This window comes from Coffea arabica, chromosome 3c (assembly GCF_036785885.1).
Source record: "Coffea arabica cultivar ET-39 chromosome 3c, Coffea Arabica ET-39 HiFi, whole genome shotgun sequence".
NCBI classification, from domain to species: domain Eukaryota; kingdom Viridiplantae; phylum Streptophyta; class Magnoliopsida; order Gentianales; family Rubiaceae; genus Coffea; species Coffea arabica.
The window spans coordinates 35408160-35426168 of record NC_092314.1 but is presented as its reverse complement, the minus strand read 5'-3'; the positions used below and the strand labels follow the sequence as shown (position 1 = coordinate 35426168).

At 35.3% G+C, this 18009-nt stretch overlaps 1 protein-coding gene across 24 annotated transcripts; it reads left to right on the top strand.

Annotated features, from left to right (window-relative positions):
• The first annotated feature begins 909 nt into the window (after positions 1–909).
• LOC113734980 (uncharacterized) lies at positions 910–14264 on the top strand. Of its 24 annotated transcripts, XM_072082592.1 has the most exons (9): positions 910–1142; positions 2924–3083; positions 4223–4475; positions 5251–8428; positions 8637–8791; positions 9423–9472; positions 9602–9687; positions 11024–11159; positions 13688–14264. In XM_072082592.1, the coding sequence occupies exons 3-4, from the start codon at positions 4376–4378 to the stop codon at positions 8064–8066; spliced, it is 2916 nt and encodes a 971-aa protein (XP_071938693.1). In that variant the 5' UTR covers positions 910–1142; positions 2924–3083; positions 4223–4375; the 3' UTR covers positions 8067–8428; positions 8637–8791; positions 9423–9472; positions 9602–9687; positions 11024–11159; positions 13688–14264. The 24 variants fall into 24 exon arrangements, with proteins under 24 accessions (XP_071938693.1, XP_027117610.2, XP_027117608.2 ...); XM_027261809.2 differs by lacking the exon at positions 2924–3083 and having other exon boundaries at positions 8621–8791; positions 11058–11159; XM_027261807.2 differs by lacking the exon at positions 2924–3083 and having other exon boundaries at positions 8621–8791; positions 9397–9472; positions 11058–11159.
• Positions 14265–18009: the final 3745 nt, after the last annotated feature.

Below are 18009 nucleotides of genomic sequence, written 5' to 3'. Positions count from 1 at the left end.
TGGTCACGAAATTTTTGCAGAATTTTCTCTTGCTCTTCCTCTCTTCATTTTCTCTCTTTTTGCTGTTTTCTTTCTTGCTTCACCGCCTCTCCTCTTTTTCTCCTCTTTTAATGGTTGCATCTTCAGCCATTTATATGGCACAAATCCCCCCCCCCCAAAACCTGGGAGCAACAATGGGGATGAGTTAGCTTTTAGGGGTTGATTTTGAACTATTAGATGATGGGTTTTGGATAAGAATTTGATAGTTGATCTGGCACTTGTACTGGAAGACTTGAAAAGGCGGAAAATGGAGCGGGATTCAAGAGGAAATCGGACCCAAAATGGTAGCTGGAATTTCTTGTACTATTTCTTGCTTGTGAGTTGGTATGATGGTGATGAACCACGTGCCGTGGAAGAGATTTTTTTTTTTTCAAAATTGATTTCTGATTTTTGTTTTCTTTTCTTTTGTTTTCTCTCTTTTTTTCTGATTTTCTAAAAATGATTTTTCTCAAAAAAAAAAAGAAATGAAAAAATAAATTAAAATAAAATAAAATTTAACTAAAATGAATAAATAAAATGGTAAAATTTTGGTGTCTACACTAATGATAATATATATAGTTTATGTTTTGGATATATATTTATAAAAATAAAAATAAAAATAAAAATAATATATTTAGTATTGATAAGTCGAGTCTAAAATAGGTCGAAGTCCCAGTATATTTATGAGTTCAATATGAACCTCATAATGTAAATTTGAAAACTTGAATCTTTTACTTTTTTTTTTTTTTTGAGTTGTCGTGAATTTATTAAAACCCGACTCATAAAATCCAATTATTGCTACTCTCAACAAGCCGTCTAAAGATAATTTTGCAAATTAGAGGGTCTCCAACTTTAATTTAAGTAAAGAATAGTGGAGGCAAATGCAACATAATCCGGCATTTTTAAAGCAGCTCCAAACAAGCTCGAAGTATTGGCTGGCAAACGTAACTGGCCGTCCTATCCCCAAGGCTCCTCCTCCTCGGTATTCATCTGCTTCTACAAAAGCCCTAATTTTTCCCTCCAAATCCTAATTCCTTTTGAGCCAATCAGATCGCAGCCTTTCTTTTCTGTTGGAATAATGAGCCATTGTTATTTCCTCCGATTTTGAATCCTCCCCAGCCATGGTAAGTTTTCATTTCCCTTTTCTCATTTCTATCTTCTCTCTTTCCCTTTTCGTAGTGTTTCATTCCTCATCTTTGCTTAATTGATATTTAATTAATCTTTAGAGAAAACTTTGAGGAAATTCAGGTTTGTTAGACAAAATTGCGGGATGAATCCTTTGGTTTTAGCTTAAAATGGTATTATGTTTCTATCTTCTTTTTTTTTTTTGGAAGTGCTTTCCATGGGAAAGTTTGGTTTTTTGTTTTTTATTCTTTTTTGGGTTTGATTTGCTAGCTATTTGTTATGAATGTCAAGAAAATTTATCACTTGTTATATGTATTTTATGCTTCAATTTAAAATGCTGAAGATAGTTTTTTGGGGGAAAATGTCGAAAAAATGTTTTCTACCTGCCTAATGGCGCCTAGATTGAAGTCAAAGAGAATGTCTTTTTGCACTATAAATATGGTTTTATCCTCGGATTTAGGGGAGATTAATGTTTTTGGTACAAAGGTTGTCGATTTACATTTCAGGATCATTAGAATGATTGTTTTTAATGCTTCCTAAACCTCGTTGGCGTCAAGATCGGGGTTGATACTTATGCTGTATCATATTAGTTAGTAATGAGAATACTGTTCTGATAGACAAATTAGTCTACTTACATCTCAATGATAAAGATAATTATATTTAGAGCTCCCAAAACCTCCTTATGAGGCCACAAACTTGTGCACCAATTAAGAACTTTTAAGTGCATGTCGTATTCTTAAAGTAGAAGCAAGTGTTGTTGCTACTTTTTGGGTTGCTTCCTTGGGACAATTTGAATAGAGGGCTTTATCAAGCACAGATAGATGAGAAGATCCCTTATTAGTGCTTCTTAGAACTTGTCATTTTGTTAAAAACCTGGTGCATTTTGTTTTTACGGATGTTGGAAATGCAGTAGCTTTCCATATGTTTTCTGGTTTAATGTGCGGCTGCAGCTGTACTTGTACCTTTTGATGTGTAACGAGTGTAGTAGATCACGTTTTGATGCTTTTGTAAGTAATTGGGAATTTCTTGAATATTTTAGTCTCTTTCTGCAATAGCTTCTTTGGCCTTCGAAAAATAAAAGTGATTGCAAGTAGAAGATAGACTTAATTTTTATGGTTCATTTCCTTCATCTTCTAGAGTTAGGTTAGTTATGGGAATCAAATCACCAAAAGTGGCAGTTCTTTGTCATCCCATCTGCATATGTGTCCATTGAAGTTAGACCAAGATAGCTACGAATTTATGGTTACCTATGGCTAATTTGCCATATCTTTCATCATGGATACCATATGTTTACGGAGAAAGGTTAAATTACAGTCCGCTACTTCATTGTGAGGTACGGATGATTAGTTGGCAAGGAGCACCAATGGGCAACCAGCTTGTCTAGTTCAATGTGCAACAGAAAAGGTTTCCTCCTTAGTTCTGATTTCTCTAACACCCTTCCTCTTACCTTATCCATTACTCCAATACTGTCACAATTTCTGCCACAATTGTGTCCAATGGCTAATTAATTCCATGATTTTATGGACTACTTGTGAAATCAAAATTAACAAGGGAACACCACAAATTGCACGTATCTAGTAAACTTTTCAATCAAACAAATACCTTCATCCCAAAATCACTCTTTTTTTCAAAGCATGTGCATGTAATATACAGCCAGTTGATCATGAATCATGCGGTTAACATCAAGATCAGCATGGAAAATTGGAAGGTATTAAAAGGGAGGAGAGGTTGCGAGTAATGAATAGAAGATAAAATAGAGATGGCCATTTGGGGTTTGCAGATTGATGATATGGGATTTGGATTTGGACTTGGAAGAGGGTACGAAAGTGGGAACGAGTGGGAGGAGAAAAGGTGGCAGGCAACAAGCAGGGTGAAAAATAGGTGATTTTGGTGAGGAAGAGGAAGAATGACACAAGTCCTGGAGACATTGCTCGTGAGAGGTAGGGTGGTCTGGTCTATTTTTGATTAACAAAACTGTTGGGTTTCTTTTTGAAATTATGAACAACTGAAAAGATTGGTGTCTGTGACTCTTAGATCACAGACGTCTGTTACCTAAGTACTACTTTTATATGGGATTGTTTCACAAACCTCCCTTGAGGTTTATGACAATTTCACTCCCCTCGGGTTTTACAAATTACACTGACCTCCCTTGTCACAATAAAATGACTATAATGACCTTCGCTTAATAGATAATACACATTATAATGAAATGAGATTAAAAAAAAAAAGAAACCCAAGCTCTCCTGCTCACAAGCCTCAGCCAATGACGATGATTCTGTTTCGCTTATTGTCACTCCATTCTCATCCATCAACCCCTTCCTCCCATAACTTGCTCTCAAATTCCCAACAACCTTTGCCTACAACTACTACAAATCACACCACAATGGATCCCTTCAAACTCTATGGTATATTACCATTCCTCCTGTCTTCTCTTTGGAATTGCCAAATTACAAGTTCAGTTGATGGATCAGATTTCATGGTTAAAGTAAAATCTGATTACATGGTCAAACTCAAAGGAGATAAAGCGGCTCACAATAATAAAAGAGGAAGAGGAACCGAAGTTGGCGTATTTGCTAATTTGTCTGTGATCCATTCAAAAAACTTTTGTAGGGTGTTGGGTTTCTGTTTATGCTTAGCAATTGTTGGTTGTGGGGTTTATGGGAAGGTGCTCGTGGTTGAAATCTTGACCTTCCTTCCTCTCAACTGAAGTTTATTTTATCTTATCTTTTTAAAGGAGGAATAGTCTAATTAAAGAATTTTGTCTCAAAAAATAAAAATTTTGTTTTTTGATAGAATTTCTAGCTGACACGTTGTACCTAGGGTCCAATTTTGAATGGCGACTCCAAATATTTGAAAAATTCTTTTCCTAGATTATACCGGGCCATTGATCGTCGCATTTCCAAAGTCCCATTTTAGGTCCTTTCTTCTTTTTCCTCTTTGCTTTTAGTTTATATTATTTAAAAATAAAAAATAAAAACTAAAACCACTGGTGGTTATATTATATGTATTGGTCTAAAATAATGTGACACTTCAATAACATCTTATATCTATGTCTAAAGTGTGCATCTCCTCCGACCAGGGAACAAGTGGACCGGGCTATTAAAAGTCTTGATTAATTGTTGCAGCAGGCCTGACCCCGAGCAAAGAAGAAGAAAATGATGACATGGTGGCTGGAAACGAGGACTACTGAAAGGTTGCCATTGAGTTCTTTCCTGACAGCGTCATTTCAGACATGCATAAAGAGGTCTTGAAGAGTATTCCTATAGGTGGTAGGGATGGTGGTTCAACCAGGAAAGAAGTCATTGGGATTGTGATCGGCGTTTATGCACTTGGTATTGCAAACATTCAAATAGTGCTTTTGGTTGGGTCTAAGGTTTATTTTATGACAAGTATAATTGGTTAGTATAAAACGAATATATAATTATAGATAAATAACATCCCTTATTTTAGTATAAAAAGTTTTACTTTACATTTGCTATTTAAAATTTTTTGCTTCTTCTCTTAGATTTTATTAGCACAGCATGTTCAAGGCAAGTTTAGGCTTTTTGTCTATGATTATTTTGTGGTAATTGATTTTGGCTTTCAGCTGGTGGTACTGTTATAGAGCAAGATTGGACCTTGTACCAATGTTCAGCTCTTTCTTACAGTCTCAAAAACCTGCATTCTCAAAACATGTAGAACTTGTACACCTTTTCCTTATTAGAAGTAATTCTGAGATTGGAAGTTTGGCATTTAGGATGTTTTGCATGTATGTAAAATTCATGAATCAGATATTTTGTTTGTCACAATTTAGAGAGTGTGATGAATTTCACATTTTTTGAATTGCCTACGGTACAGTTCTTCTCTTACCGTACTAGTATTCGGACTTGACTTATTTAGGGGTATTGGCTCTTTTGCTTGCTCAAGACAGTCTTTTCTGGTGTGGAATTGCTTTTAAATTGGTATGTTAGTCTCATTTGGTTAGCTGTCTCTTTTTTATTCTTTTAACACGACTAATTCTCAGTTTTATTTGTGCGCTATATAAGTAGAGTATGATGTTGAGTTTGAAATGTTCCTTTATGGATTTTGCGTTGCTCTCAACTTACTTTATGTATTTGTTTTTCCCAGATGCCAATTCCATGGTCTGGAAGAACTCTCTCACTTGCGCTGTCCGATCCTTTAGCACCATGATTATAAGATCAACTGCCACTGTCAACCATCTCAACAAGCCAGGTCCATCTCCTCTCATTTCCAAGCACCCATTTTCCATTGCCCCTTCTTTGCGCCCCATCATTTCTCCAGAACCCAATATTAATCCTCCTGTACAAGACCTCTCCACCAAACTCTACTCCCTCCTGTCCAATCCCAATTGGCAAAAACACCCATCTCTCAAAAAACTAATTCCAATTTTAACTCCAAACCATCTTGCCAATTTCTATTCCCAATTTCCCAATCTCAATCCCCAAACGGCTCTCAACTTCTTTAACTATCTTTCCTGCATTCCATCTTTTAAACCAAGTGTTCAATCATATTCTTCCTTGCTGCATATCTTGATCCCCAATAAGTTTCTTGGGTTTGCTGAAAAACTCCGCATTTCAATGATTAAGACCTGCGAATCCCCCGAGGATGCGCAGTTTGTTTTAGGTGTGTTGAGGGATATGAATAATAGTAAAACTGATCATGATAGTGGGTTGCTTTTTAAGATTAGTCTAAGGTGTTACAATACTATGTTGATGATGTTGGCAAGGTTTCTTATGATTGATGATATGAAATGTGTGTATGTTGAGATGTTGAATGACAAGATTTCGCCAAATATTTATACTTTTAATACCATGATTAACGCATATTGTAAGTTGGGGAATGTGGATGAGGCTGAGTTGTACTTGAGTAAAATTTTGCAAGCTGGGTTGAGTCCTGATACTCACACGTTTACGTCATTTATTTTGGGGCATTGTAGGAAAAAGGATGTAGATAGTGCTTTTAGGGTGTTCAAGGAGATGGTTAAGAAGGGTTGTCGGAGAAATGAGGTTACATATAACAATTTAATTTATGGGTTGTGTGAGGTGGGGAAGTTAGATGAGGGGATGCAGTTGTTTAAGAAAATGAGGGAGGACTATTGTTGTCCTAATGTTAGGACCTATACGGTACTTATTGATGCATTGTGTGGTTTAAGTAGGACAATGGAAGCCTTGAAGTTATTTGATGAGATGAAGGAGAAAGGTTGCGAGCCCAATGTTCATACTTACACTGTTCTCATTGATGGCATGTGTAAAGATGGTAAACTTGATGAAGCGTCGAGGTTGATGATTCTGATGTCAGAAAAGGGATTTGTTCCTACCATAATTACTTATAACGCTCTGGTTAATGGTTACTGTATGAAAGAAATGGTGGATGCTGCCTTCAAGATATTGGAAGTGATGGAATCTAATAAATGTAGTCCTAATGCCCGAACATACAATGAATTGATTTCTGGATTTTGTAAGGCAAAAAAAGTGCACAAGGCCATGGCATTACTTAATAACATGCTTGAAAGAAAGCTAGCTCCAACTGTTGTAACTTACAACTTGTTAGTCCATGGACAATGTAAAGAGGGTCATGTTGATAATGCGTTTAGATTGCTTAGGTTGATGGAAGAGAGTAATGTAGCACCTGACAAGTGGACTTATGGTCCTCTAATTGATGCATTATGCAAAAAAGGCAGGGTTAAAGAAGCTAATGCGTTGCTTGATTCTGTCAAAGACAAAGGCCTGGAGGCAAATGAAGTGATGTATACTGCTTTGATCGATGGATATTGTAGGGCAGCCAACATGGGTATTGCTTTTAATTTGTTTGAAAGGATGCTTGGAGAAGGCTGCATTCCGAGCTCCTGCACTTATAATGTGCTGGTTAGTGGGTTGTGCAAAGAGGGCAAAATGCATGAAGCTTCTGAATTATTGGAAAGGATGTTGGAGAGAGGTGTGAAACCCGATGTTGTTACTTGTTCTATTCTTATTGAGAAAATGCTAAAAGAATATGCCTTTGGTTATGCCTATGCAATGCTTGATAAAATGGTTTCTCTAGGATATAAACCTGATGTTTGCACTTACACTTCCTTTCTTCTTGCATATTGCAACCAAGGGCAGTTGAATGAAGCAGAGAATGTGATGACTAGAATGAAAGAAGAAGGCATTAGGCCAGATTTTATGACCTACACTGCATTAATGGATGGGTATGGACGTTTAGGAATGATAGACTGCGCATTTGATACCCTTAGACGTATGGTTGATGCTGGATGTGCACCTTCTCAGTATACCTATGCTGTATTAGTTAAACATCTTTCACGTGAAAAGCATGCTAAAGGAAATGTAACTGAAGTCAGACTTGATCTGAAAGGTGGGGTTCCTTTAATAAACATTGCTGATGTATGGAAAGTGATGGATTTTGGTACTGCTCTGATGCTTTTTGAGAAAATGACTGAATATGGTTATGCACCTAATTTGAACACGTACAGTGCACTTGCTACCGGACTTTGCAGAGAAGGAAGAATTGAAGAAGCTTGGAAATTGTTTGATTATATGCATAAGCATGGTTTGTCTCCTACAGAAGATATGTATGATTTGTTGATAAACTGTTGCTGCAAGTTGAAAGTGCATGAGAAAGCCCTGCAGATTCTTGGTAACATGGTCAAGCATGGTTTAATACCACACTTGGAGTCCTTCAAATTGCTTGTTTGTGGGTTATATGATCAAGGCAATAGTGACATAGCGAAAGCAGTATTCTGTTGGCTGCTAGAGTGTGGCTACAATCATGATGAAGTAGCTTGGAAACTTTTAATTGATGGCTTACTTAAGAGGGGGCTTGTTGACAGTTGCTCTGAACTGCTGGACATCATGAAGAAAAATAATTGCCAGTTAAATCCCCAAACAGATTCAATGTTAATAGAGGGTCTTCTTGAGAGAACATAGGGCACATAGAATGGTGATTCTGTACCTCTTAGACGAATTCTTTTACTGTACTGGTTAGAGTTACACGTAGTATATCTCACATATGTTGGAAGAGTCCTCAATTTTATATGTGAAGGAATATTTCCAATTGCGCTTCTTAAGATAATACCTTGATTGACTGAGACTTCTGATTTGCCTCGTCAAAGTTCAATGGAGCAGCCCAGTAATTCAGGATAAGCAAATTCTTTCAATGAAGGAGAGGCAAGTAGTCACTTACTATTTTACGTAAGATTTTTGTTCAACAGAGGGGAGGCAAGTGAACCGTCAGGGAAGTTGCTACACCATCATGGTTGCAGCATCAACATGTTGTGCTTTCCTACCAGGTAGTTGCTTTCAGTTTGATGTTTCCATTGCATCATGTTTCCTGTTTATGAAGTGTTCTTTTCTGTAATATGTAGGAGGCTATAGTACACATTATATTTTAAAAATTTTTAATTAATCAAATTTATCAAGTTCTGAAGTATCTTTGTTGTGTTTGACTGTTTTAGTAGTGATCAATCTACTTAATATTTCAGGCATGGTTTGAAACAGGAGTTGATGTTTCCTTTGGTGATGCAAACCATGGCTGAAAGACCATCATGAGCTTCAATTTGAGCTCTATGGATGGAAGCTCATCTGATATTTTTGGGCCTGAAAACAAGCTTGATTCTTCTTACTTTTACATTTCAAATGGGATAGTGCCGAAGGTTATACTTCTCTTCTAGGAAATCCCACACCAACACATGCTTAGGGGCAATCAAAAAACAACACTATTACAGATGAGAGAGGTCTAGATTTTCTTCGCCCTTTTTTTTGGGGGATAAGGTTGGAGTGGGGGTTCTGGATGTTCGAACTTAATATCTGTCTTCTGTCATGTTAGTCTTCCCCTTAACCTATGCAACATTGAAAGTAATTTCCTTCTGTATTTTAATCTTCAGCAGTGTTATAATTTGAAAGTTGCACCTTTTCTTTTTCTCAGAGCTAGTCTTTCAATTTTCTACTTCTGGCTGTTGTCTTTTATATGAAGTTACATGAGCTGTAATGAATAAGGAATTGAAAGTATAATTTGCCTAATGTGCCAAAGAGAAAAACTGAATGACAATGAGAAATTTTTCCAGAAAACATTGAGCCTGTTAACAAAGTGAATGAGTTGAATAAGTCGTCCTCATATGAACCTGTTGCTCAAAGAGGATTCCTTTTTGAGGCACTAAGCATGATGAGATTCATTGCTTTTTTGTTAAAGTCTGTCTTATAAATGCTAGAATGCTGAGTTTAAGATTCCATTTTCTTTGTTCAATCTTTTTCCCTTCAGAATTGTGATATTCATTTGTACCACAGAGATCTGTTAGAAGCAATTCAAGCCAGAGCATCGACAGAAAGTGGTTAAGGTATGGGCTTTAAGCTACCTTTATGAGACTTTCATCATTTGGCTTCTCAAGAAGACAAAACTCTGCTCCATATGTCAAATCTGAACTATGGTGGATATAAAATATTCTTATTTTCTCTACTCTTTTCAGTGTGAAACTTCTCTCTCCATTAGGACCTTTGCGTCCTTGATCTTCTGAAAGAAAGCCTAGATGGGTTGAGAGGACAGATTCAACAGGTATTTTAAACATCTGAACCTCATTTTCTCAAATTCATTTCGCATCTCAAATATATTATCTTGTTTCAAATGGAATACCACTTTCTGTGTTCTTGAATTTTTTTTTAAATTTTTTTAGCAAGACAACTGTTATATTTATAATCATTTGTTCAAAAGAGGATGTCTTTAGTTGTGAAACATAAGGAAAAAGCATATTTTTTAATGTTGTATCACTGAAGTTATAGATGAAAGTTTTCTCCTATTTTGCAATAGTAAGGTAACAGCAAAGATATGTATACATGTTTTTGTGTATGGTTATAGACTATGAAAGGTTTTGGGCATGGTCTGGGTTTGGGTTTGGATCTGGGTCTGGGTCTAGGCCTGGATGGTAGGCAGACCCACGCCCATAGTTCTCTTTCAGGGTTGTTTTGGAAGTTTAGAGCTAGACCAGTGAAATTTTCATGGATCTACTTAATAGCTGCAGTTAACATACCTCTGTGCAGTTATAAGATTTATCAGGATGCTAAAGTTTCTTACTAAGAGTCTTCTCCTCCCAACCATACCCTTATCAGACATGATATGACATTGGCACTCTGGTATGTGATCTGTGTGTGACACTTCTTTTGAAGTTTTGGACTCCTCAAAGTCAATGAACACAAGAAGAAAAACAGAGGAGGAAGAAAAAGGTCCAAGGTTTATATCATGGTTGAAACTGCTAGGAGTGCATGAGCTAGATTTTTATTCTAAATATGATGTGTATTTTCTTTGCTTCTTTTACATCTTCTTTTCCCGTGCAACACTGAGGAATTATTTAAACACAAATACATGTTTAAATAGATATTTTCCATTTAAACATGTGGTACAAAATAGTTTAAGTGGGTTTATATTGTCATATTTTCTTAATATGCTCCTTACAAAAGAGGAGACAGGACAGCCCCCTGTACTCATGTCCAAGTCTTTAGAGGTGTTTTGCCATATCTTAGTTATAGAAAATTAATGTATATAGGACGCTAGACACATTGCTGTACCCAACTCCCATACCTGAGTCCAAGTAACGTAGGTGCTAATTTGCTGCTTATTTTGTTCTTGAAGAATTGATTTTGTTATAATCTGAATAACATCAGTATCATTCTTGCAATTCAGTCTGAACTAGTTTCTAACTGGCCTTCTCTCCTAAAACTTTATCTTGCTGAAGTTGTTGTAGATAGATTGTGTACTGTTTCAGTCTTGTAGATCAGCCCCTTCTTAGGCTAAGGGGCACCATTCGTGCTGGTATGTTGTAAGTGATTCTTATGATGTAATTATGTCTAATCATGTAAGTTGAAACATTTCTTGCATTTGGTTACCATAATTGCAGATAAATTCACTCACAAGACACAATGAATTTTCAGAGCTCAATAACCATTTAAGAGTTTGGAGGCTTGATGGACGTATTTCTGTGGACGCACTTATGCATCCAACTGGGAATTTATCACTGCAATATGTTTTTTCAGGTACGTGGATGATGTATGTCTGAGATGTGGTATATTCCAGCCATTAATTCCCCCACCCTACCCCATCCAAAAATAAATGAATAAATGAATAAAAAATAAGAAAATTATTGTTATTCCATGTGATATGGCAAAAGAAGGGACAGTTACTAATTGGCTGAGAATGTTCACGAGGTCTTGATACCTTGATTGAGAAAGGATCTTTTGAGTTTTGTCCAAACTTTGCTTCACTTCTAGAGAATTCCTTCAAAAACTAGATTGAAAATTATGGCAATCTTGTCAGGGAAGTGTGTCATTTCACGTTAATCTCTTTCCTAGTCAGTTTAACATTACCTCCTTGCCACAGTAATACAATTCTGACATAAAGATTCCATGCCACTATATATTATTTCTGTACCACCTCTGTGTTGCATTCCACCATTCTAATCATTTAGGCCGCATTTCATTGACCAATATATGCGGCTTGGGAGAGTAACCTGAATACTTAACTAGAGATTTCACTGTTGGCTAAGTAGGTGAGCTTAAGAAGAGTAATTAAATTTCTCAAAACTGAAAACTTTATGCCAAGCCTGGGATTGTGAATTGTTGTCTTTTGGTGATGATTAGATTCCTAGCCAATGAAATTGGACAAAAAGAGTGTTACATCCTTTTTGACTCAAATGGAGGTATTGGCCAAGTTATGCTCTCTCGCTTTTAGGAATTCTCAAACTATTACAATTCCAAAACAAAATTTAAAAAATGAATGGTAACCTTGTCAGATCAGTGGTTTATCTGACAATAATCAGTCTTAGAGCCAATTTAATGATGGCCTCTTTCCCATAGTCTGGAGTCACATGAATAAGCATTAACTTCCTATCAGCTTTCTGTCAAACTAATGACAAAAATTTACATCTACTGTCAACTTCTGAATGTTCAAGATTGGTCCTAGGTTGGGTGGAAAGGGGGGAGGAAGTGTAAGTAGGAGGTCTTGAGTTCAAGACCTCCAACTTACCAAAAAAAATGGTCCTTGGTGTGCCAGCACAAAAACCTTCTGCTTCAGCATTCAACCATTTGGAAAGAATGAAAATTCTTAAAATCGCAAGTTGAAAACATAAGAAAAAAATTATAAGAGAAAATTCATGGAATGCGATTCGTACTTAGAAGATTATGGCGTCTTTAAGTTATAAGAGAAAAAGTAAACAAAATGGAAAATAGAAGGACTACAATTGCAACCATATTTTTTATTTCTCGAAATGCTATTGTGGAAGTTTATTGTATTCTCATAAAAAAGTAACTAGATAGCAAATTGATTTTAGAGACAGTTTCTGCTAAATGCTACATGTTCTATGTTGAATATTACTGTTATTATTTCCCAAATGCTGTAGTTGGAATTCTATAAATCCAAAAAAAAAAAAAAAAAAGATCATGAAACAACTGGACAAAAATTTTCCTTACAGGTCTGTGTTTCGACCTACCTATACACTTTTGGAGTTGTAAAATGGGGTCACAGGTCTGTGCTATTGATAATTTCAAGTTCTTGGATTCATGCTTCCTTTCATATAATCAGTTTCTTGCTCCTTTGCTGTCTGTGTTTCGACCTAGAATACTGAAGTTCAGTACAGCAAGGGGTTGCAAGTGACTTCATCTTTTTAAAGATGAAAAAAAATTATATGATTGGCAAGATTAACATTATTGTTTTCAAATTCAATTGTGAAAGAGAATCAACTGTTAAATGGCCAAAGACACGATGTGATTTGAAAGTATATCTTTGAACAATGTGCCTTAGTAGATTTCATGGTCCTAACCTTTGCCATAGTCATAGAATTGGCCACTCACCTGAGCTTCAACTTGTATCTTGTCCTGAATTTTGTTATACCTGAGGAAGAATCTTGGATCTTAAATGGAAGAGATCTTGCTTATACTTGGTGGACGTTATGATCACTTATCATGTACGAAATTATGACTAATGTGATTTATTTTGCTTTCTTGCTTCCTTATTTTATCTTTGTAATTGATAACTGATCAGGCAGTGACCAATTGCAATAGAAGTTAATTTTCCTGTATGCTCCCAGATGGATGTCAACATGGACTTTAAATAGGCTGGAGCAAAAGTTTCCTCCTGATCTTTTTGGTGCATGACATTTTCTGATGCTTATCGTGACATCTTCGTTTAAATTGTACAGCTTGCCTCTTTGGGAAACGAAAGTGAGTTTTCACTATATATAATTTTGGGCCTCAAAATACTGAGCAGTGAAGCATGTTGCGAGAAAGGTCATTGTATGGTCTTTGACTGTTTAAAGTTTGGTTGCTGTCCTTCAGTCAGTGCTTTAAATCTCAAATCAGACTGGCCAGTTTGACCGGAACCGGTTGACTGTCTTGTTGAAACTCTGGATTTCTCTGCCAAATTCAAATTTTTCTGGAGGGTTTTTATTCTTTTAGCTGAAACCATAACATGAAAAGATTTGAGTTTTTCTTATCTCCTTCCTTGAGCCATTTCACATGAGTTTTCTTCTGCCAAATGATCTTTTTCTATTTGCATATTTTCTTTGCAGATTTATTGCATCGTGTGATTATTCCATGGCTGCTGCTGCTTGCCTTTGTTGAAACTTAAAAGGCCTGAAATCAAAATGAAAACAGAAAAGCAAAAAAGAAAGAATGGATGAGAAGAGAACGAGAACACAATGAAGAAAATATGCAAGGTTCTGAGTGCGTTCGTCGCGAGGAAAGAAAACATTGATCAAAGAAAGGAGGAGAAGTCGATGAAGGAAACAAGGATGAGTCAACTGAAGTGGTGAAGCAATAGACGGAAGGAAAGAAGGAAATGGTGTTCAGGGGAAGAGGACAGGAGAAGAAGCAGGAGGAGGAATTTTTTTTTTTCTTTCAACAGCACAAAGAAACACTTACACAGAATCTAAAGTAGCCCCACAAGTTTACTCAAAAGGCAATTGCTAACAGGAGTAGGAATTTGTTGTAATTGTTTGATGGCTTTTATGCTTTAAACTTTTGAGATATTGTATAATAACCTCTAACTTTTTTGAAACTGTAAATCCACCCATGAATATTTTAGTTTGGCAGCTTTAAAATTCTAAATTCATCAATTATGAATCTGAACGACACGTTTATAACTTACCAATGTTCTTACTGGGTTGTTATGTCTTATTTAAAGTTTATTGTAAAAGAATATAAAACAAACCAGTTTTAAAGCCCATTTGTCTCAAGTGAATTAATTTGGAGAAGGTTTGGTCCATCTTTTAAATCCTGATGCTGATGGAACAACAAAATCTGTTCGTATTTTGAAATCGTATGTATATATATATATATATATATATATATATATATATATATATATAATAAAGTTGTATTTTCATTCTTATCTCTTCATGTTTTCTCTTTTCTACGTGGCTTAACGAGACGTCAAGTAATTTCCAACGTGACTTACTTCTTTTTTGCTTGGATTAATATCAATTTTTATTTCCTATAAGAATTTTTAATATTATAGGATTCTTATTTTCTATTCAAACTTATGTACTTTAAGCAACTTAAATCAAGATAAACTTACTTTTAATATTCTTATCAATATCTCTTTATATCTTTACCAATTCTTATTTCTTATGCCTACACTATATATAACCTCTAATATATTGATTTCAAGCATCATATTCATGGTTAGGTATTTTCAGTGCAAACGGTTGGTACATTAAAGTATCGATTTTGGGTTTTCACTCCTCTTGATTATCAGGTACATCTTCTTTCAATATATATATTTTTTAAAAAGGCATGTTGATCTTCAATTGTAAGAGTTTAATAACATATCTTGAATTTTATTTTTTTCGTTTTATTTTCTGTTTGTTTTGTATGAAGATATAGGATTTAAACAAGTACTTTCATCATTATTTTTGTAAGATTCTTGCTAACATGTTTGTTAATTGATTTTTGTGATCATATGCTAAGATGCTTGTTAATTTGTTTTTAGGAAAAACAACCAAAAACAAAAGGCACCGAAAAGTAATGCGATATAAATACAAGAGACTTAAATATCTCTATTAGAAATATCTACAAATTCATTAATTAATTACAAGACTCTGGCCGTTTACTTAATTAATCCACTTGAGAATGGTTTCACAAGGATTTTTTAAAAAGTATCCAGCTTTATGTCTTACCAACATAGTTTAAATAGAAGAGAGGTCAAGAACCTGATCACTTAAACAACATGAACTTCTGACAACTATTGGCTATATACACTTATAGTCTATGCTTCATAAATAGCGCCATGAAAGTGCTTTGCAGAATATATCAATTCCTTGCTCCCATAATCAAGAAGTTTAGAAGCAAATTCTATCTACATTCAGAATATTAGCTACCACTATCAATGCTGTCAGTAGTCAACATCCAAGGAGTATTCTCAAATGTTGTCAGTAGTCGACATCCAAGGCCCTGTATTGTAAGAAAAATATGGAGTATCCTAAATTGTGTAATGATTGCAATCAAAATATGGAGTATCCTAAATTGAGGTATGTCGTAGGTGTTTACCTTTTTATCATTTTAATTGCTACAATATCTACATAAACATAACTTTTAGAATATGTGTGACGCCCGGAAGAAGAAAAGAAAAAAAAAAGAAAAAAAAAGTCTGGTCAGCTTTGTTTTTGGCAAATCCGGCTAGTTTCTGGCCGGATACCTGGCCAGATTGCCTTGGAGTTTTGAAAAAAATGATTTTTGCCACTGCCTTGAATCCGGCCAGATTCTGACTGGATTGTGACGTGGCATGTCGGTCATCAATTTTGACCAGCTGATTTTCTTCCTTCTTATATTGTTTTTGGCCCAAAATATTTTCATTTCTTCACTTGGCCTATCCGTGCATCATAGAGAGAAAAGCTCTCAATTTTCCTAGTTTTAATCTTTGCCAAAATCTTGAGATTTCACCAATGATTTTGGAAAATACTCCATACAAGGGCTCACTATGGAAGTTTGAAGAGGTTGATGGAGTTGTTTTGGAAGGGGAAGCTTTAAGGTGTTAGCTTTCTTGAATTTGAGGTGAGTTGTTAAGAAAGTTCCCTTTTATTTTAATAATAGTATATTAGCGGTTTATAGTGGTTAAATATGCTATATTGTGGATGATTTCATGGTTTTAAATCAAGTTGGTCCAATTTCTGATTTATTGGGTATTTTTCTGATTTTATATTATAATCATGAATTGGTCTTGGATTGATAGCTCTAAATGGTGTTAAATGGAGCTTTTGTGCGTTAATTGTGATCGTTTGCGAAAAATTTCTGGTTTGTACGGAAATTCCGCTTTCTAGGGTTTAATTTGGGGGTTTTCTAATGGTTGGCTTTTGAGTTTCTAATTGGCTTTGATTGAAGGGTATTGTGGCCTAATTGGACGTGCTTTATTGTTTATAAACCGAATGTGTGATTGTGATTGATTCTCGTAAGATTGGGTATTTGATTGTAGGATGGAAATGAAGAATTTAAGGGGAAATGCTGTCCGATCTTTGAGAGTGTTTGGTTGCTTTGAATTTGAGCTGAAGGGCTTGAGTTCGATCCACGAAATTGTCTATAGTAGAAGAGGTTCCTGAGCCGTGGTTGGTGAGTGACCCCAAACTGTTTCCAAAGCTACTTATGAACTGTTTCTTGTATTATTTACTCGATTGCATATCATGTGTGCTTGCATGTGAGTTCATGATATGATTTGGCTTCAATGAGTTCTTGGGAAGTCTTGTGCTTAGAACCAACATCTCCACCACTGTTTACTGTTCATCTGGAGCACCAAAGGCTCCCTATCACTATTTTACTGTTAACGGATCTATTTGAGCGTTGGATGTTTAAGTACAATGATTTCATTGGCTCACGAGAGCAATAAATGTACATTTGATTACTGAATCATGACATTATTGAAATGAACTATTGAGAAACTGATTTGATTACTGATTTTACTGGTTACTCGCTGAGCTTCTAGCTCACCCCAAAACTATTTTATTCCCCTCCACAGGGCTTGAGGTGAAGGAAGCATTTGTATTAAAGTTCTCCGTGTGAATGGATGGATGATCTACTGTACAGTTGGAGTTCTAGTTTTATCTTGTGTAATATTTGAGATTGCGCTTGTACTTGTACTTATGTGAGAACTGAGGACCTTTGTCTTATTCGGAAGATTAATATTTCTTGTATCTCCTGAGGTTTTAGTTTGTAGTGTATGTGAATTTGTGGAACATTTGATATATATTTGAGATATATATTGTGATTCAATTGAGGACTGTAGTGAATGACTGAGTCCCGACGAGAGTTGGGCAGGCGGTTCGCCGAACTCTTTGGTTCGCCTTAGGGGGAGGTGGGGCCGTCACAACATGTGTATTTATACAGGTATATGTTAAAAGTCTTGGCAAGTGATGCAACCAATAGTGCTTGGTTTGTTATATTTGATCAAGAAACTGAAAGAATAATAGAACACAACCTTGAATGCGATAAATCATTTATTTATTTTTATATTTAGTTATCCTGCTTTGCTATCACGCAGTGATAATGAAAAATCAATAAATGCTGAGTTGCATGGACAAATCGAAGAGAATGTTCAAACAGAAGAAAAACAAAAACAAGTTTATGAAGAATAGAATATTATTTGATACTATTTACCGTACTTTTTATTTATTTTCAAGTTTTTGAATGTTATGGTATTGTTGAATGTTATTTTTTCCATTTTTGAATTATTATTCACTGAATTAGATGTTCAAATTTATATTATAAGAATACTTTATATTACAATGCGCACATAGTAATATACTTAAGACAAGTTTTAATAGATTATACATTAAATTTGTATTTTATATCGACATTTTTATAAAATTGACTAAATAGTTTTTTTTTCGACGATTCCCGTTCA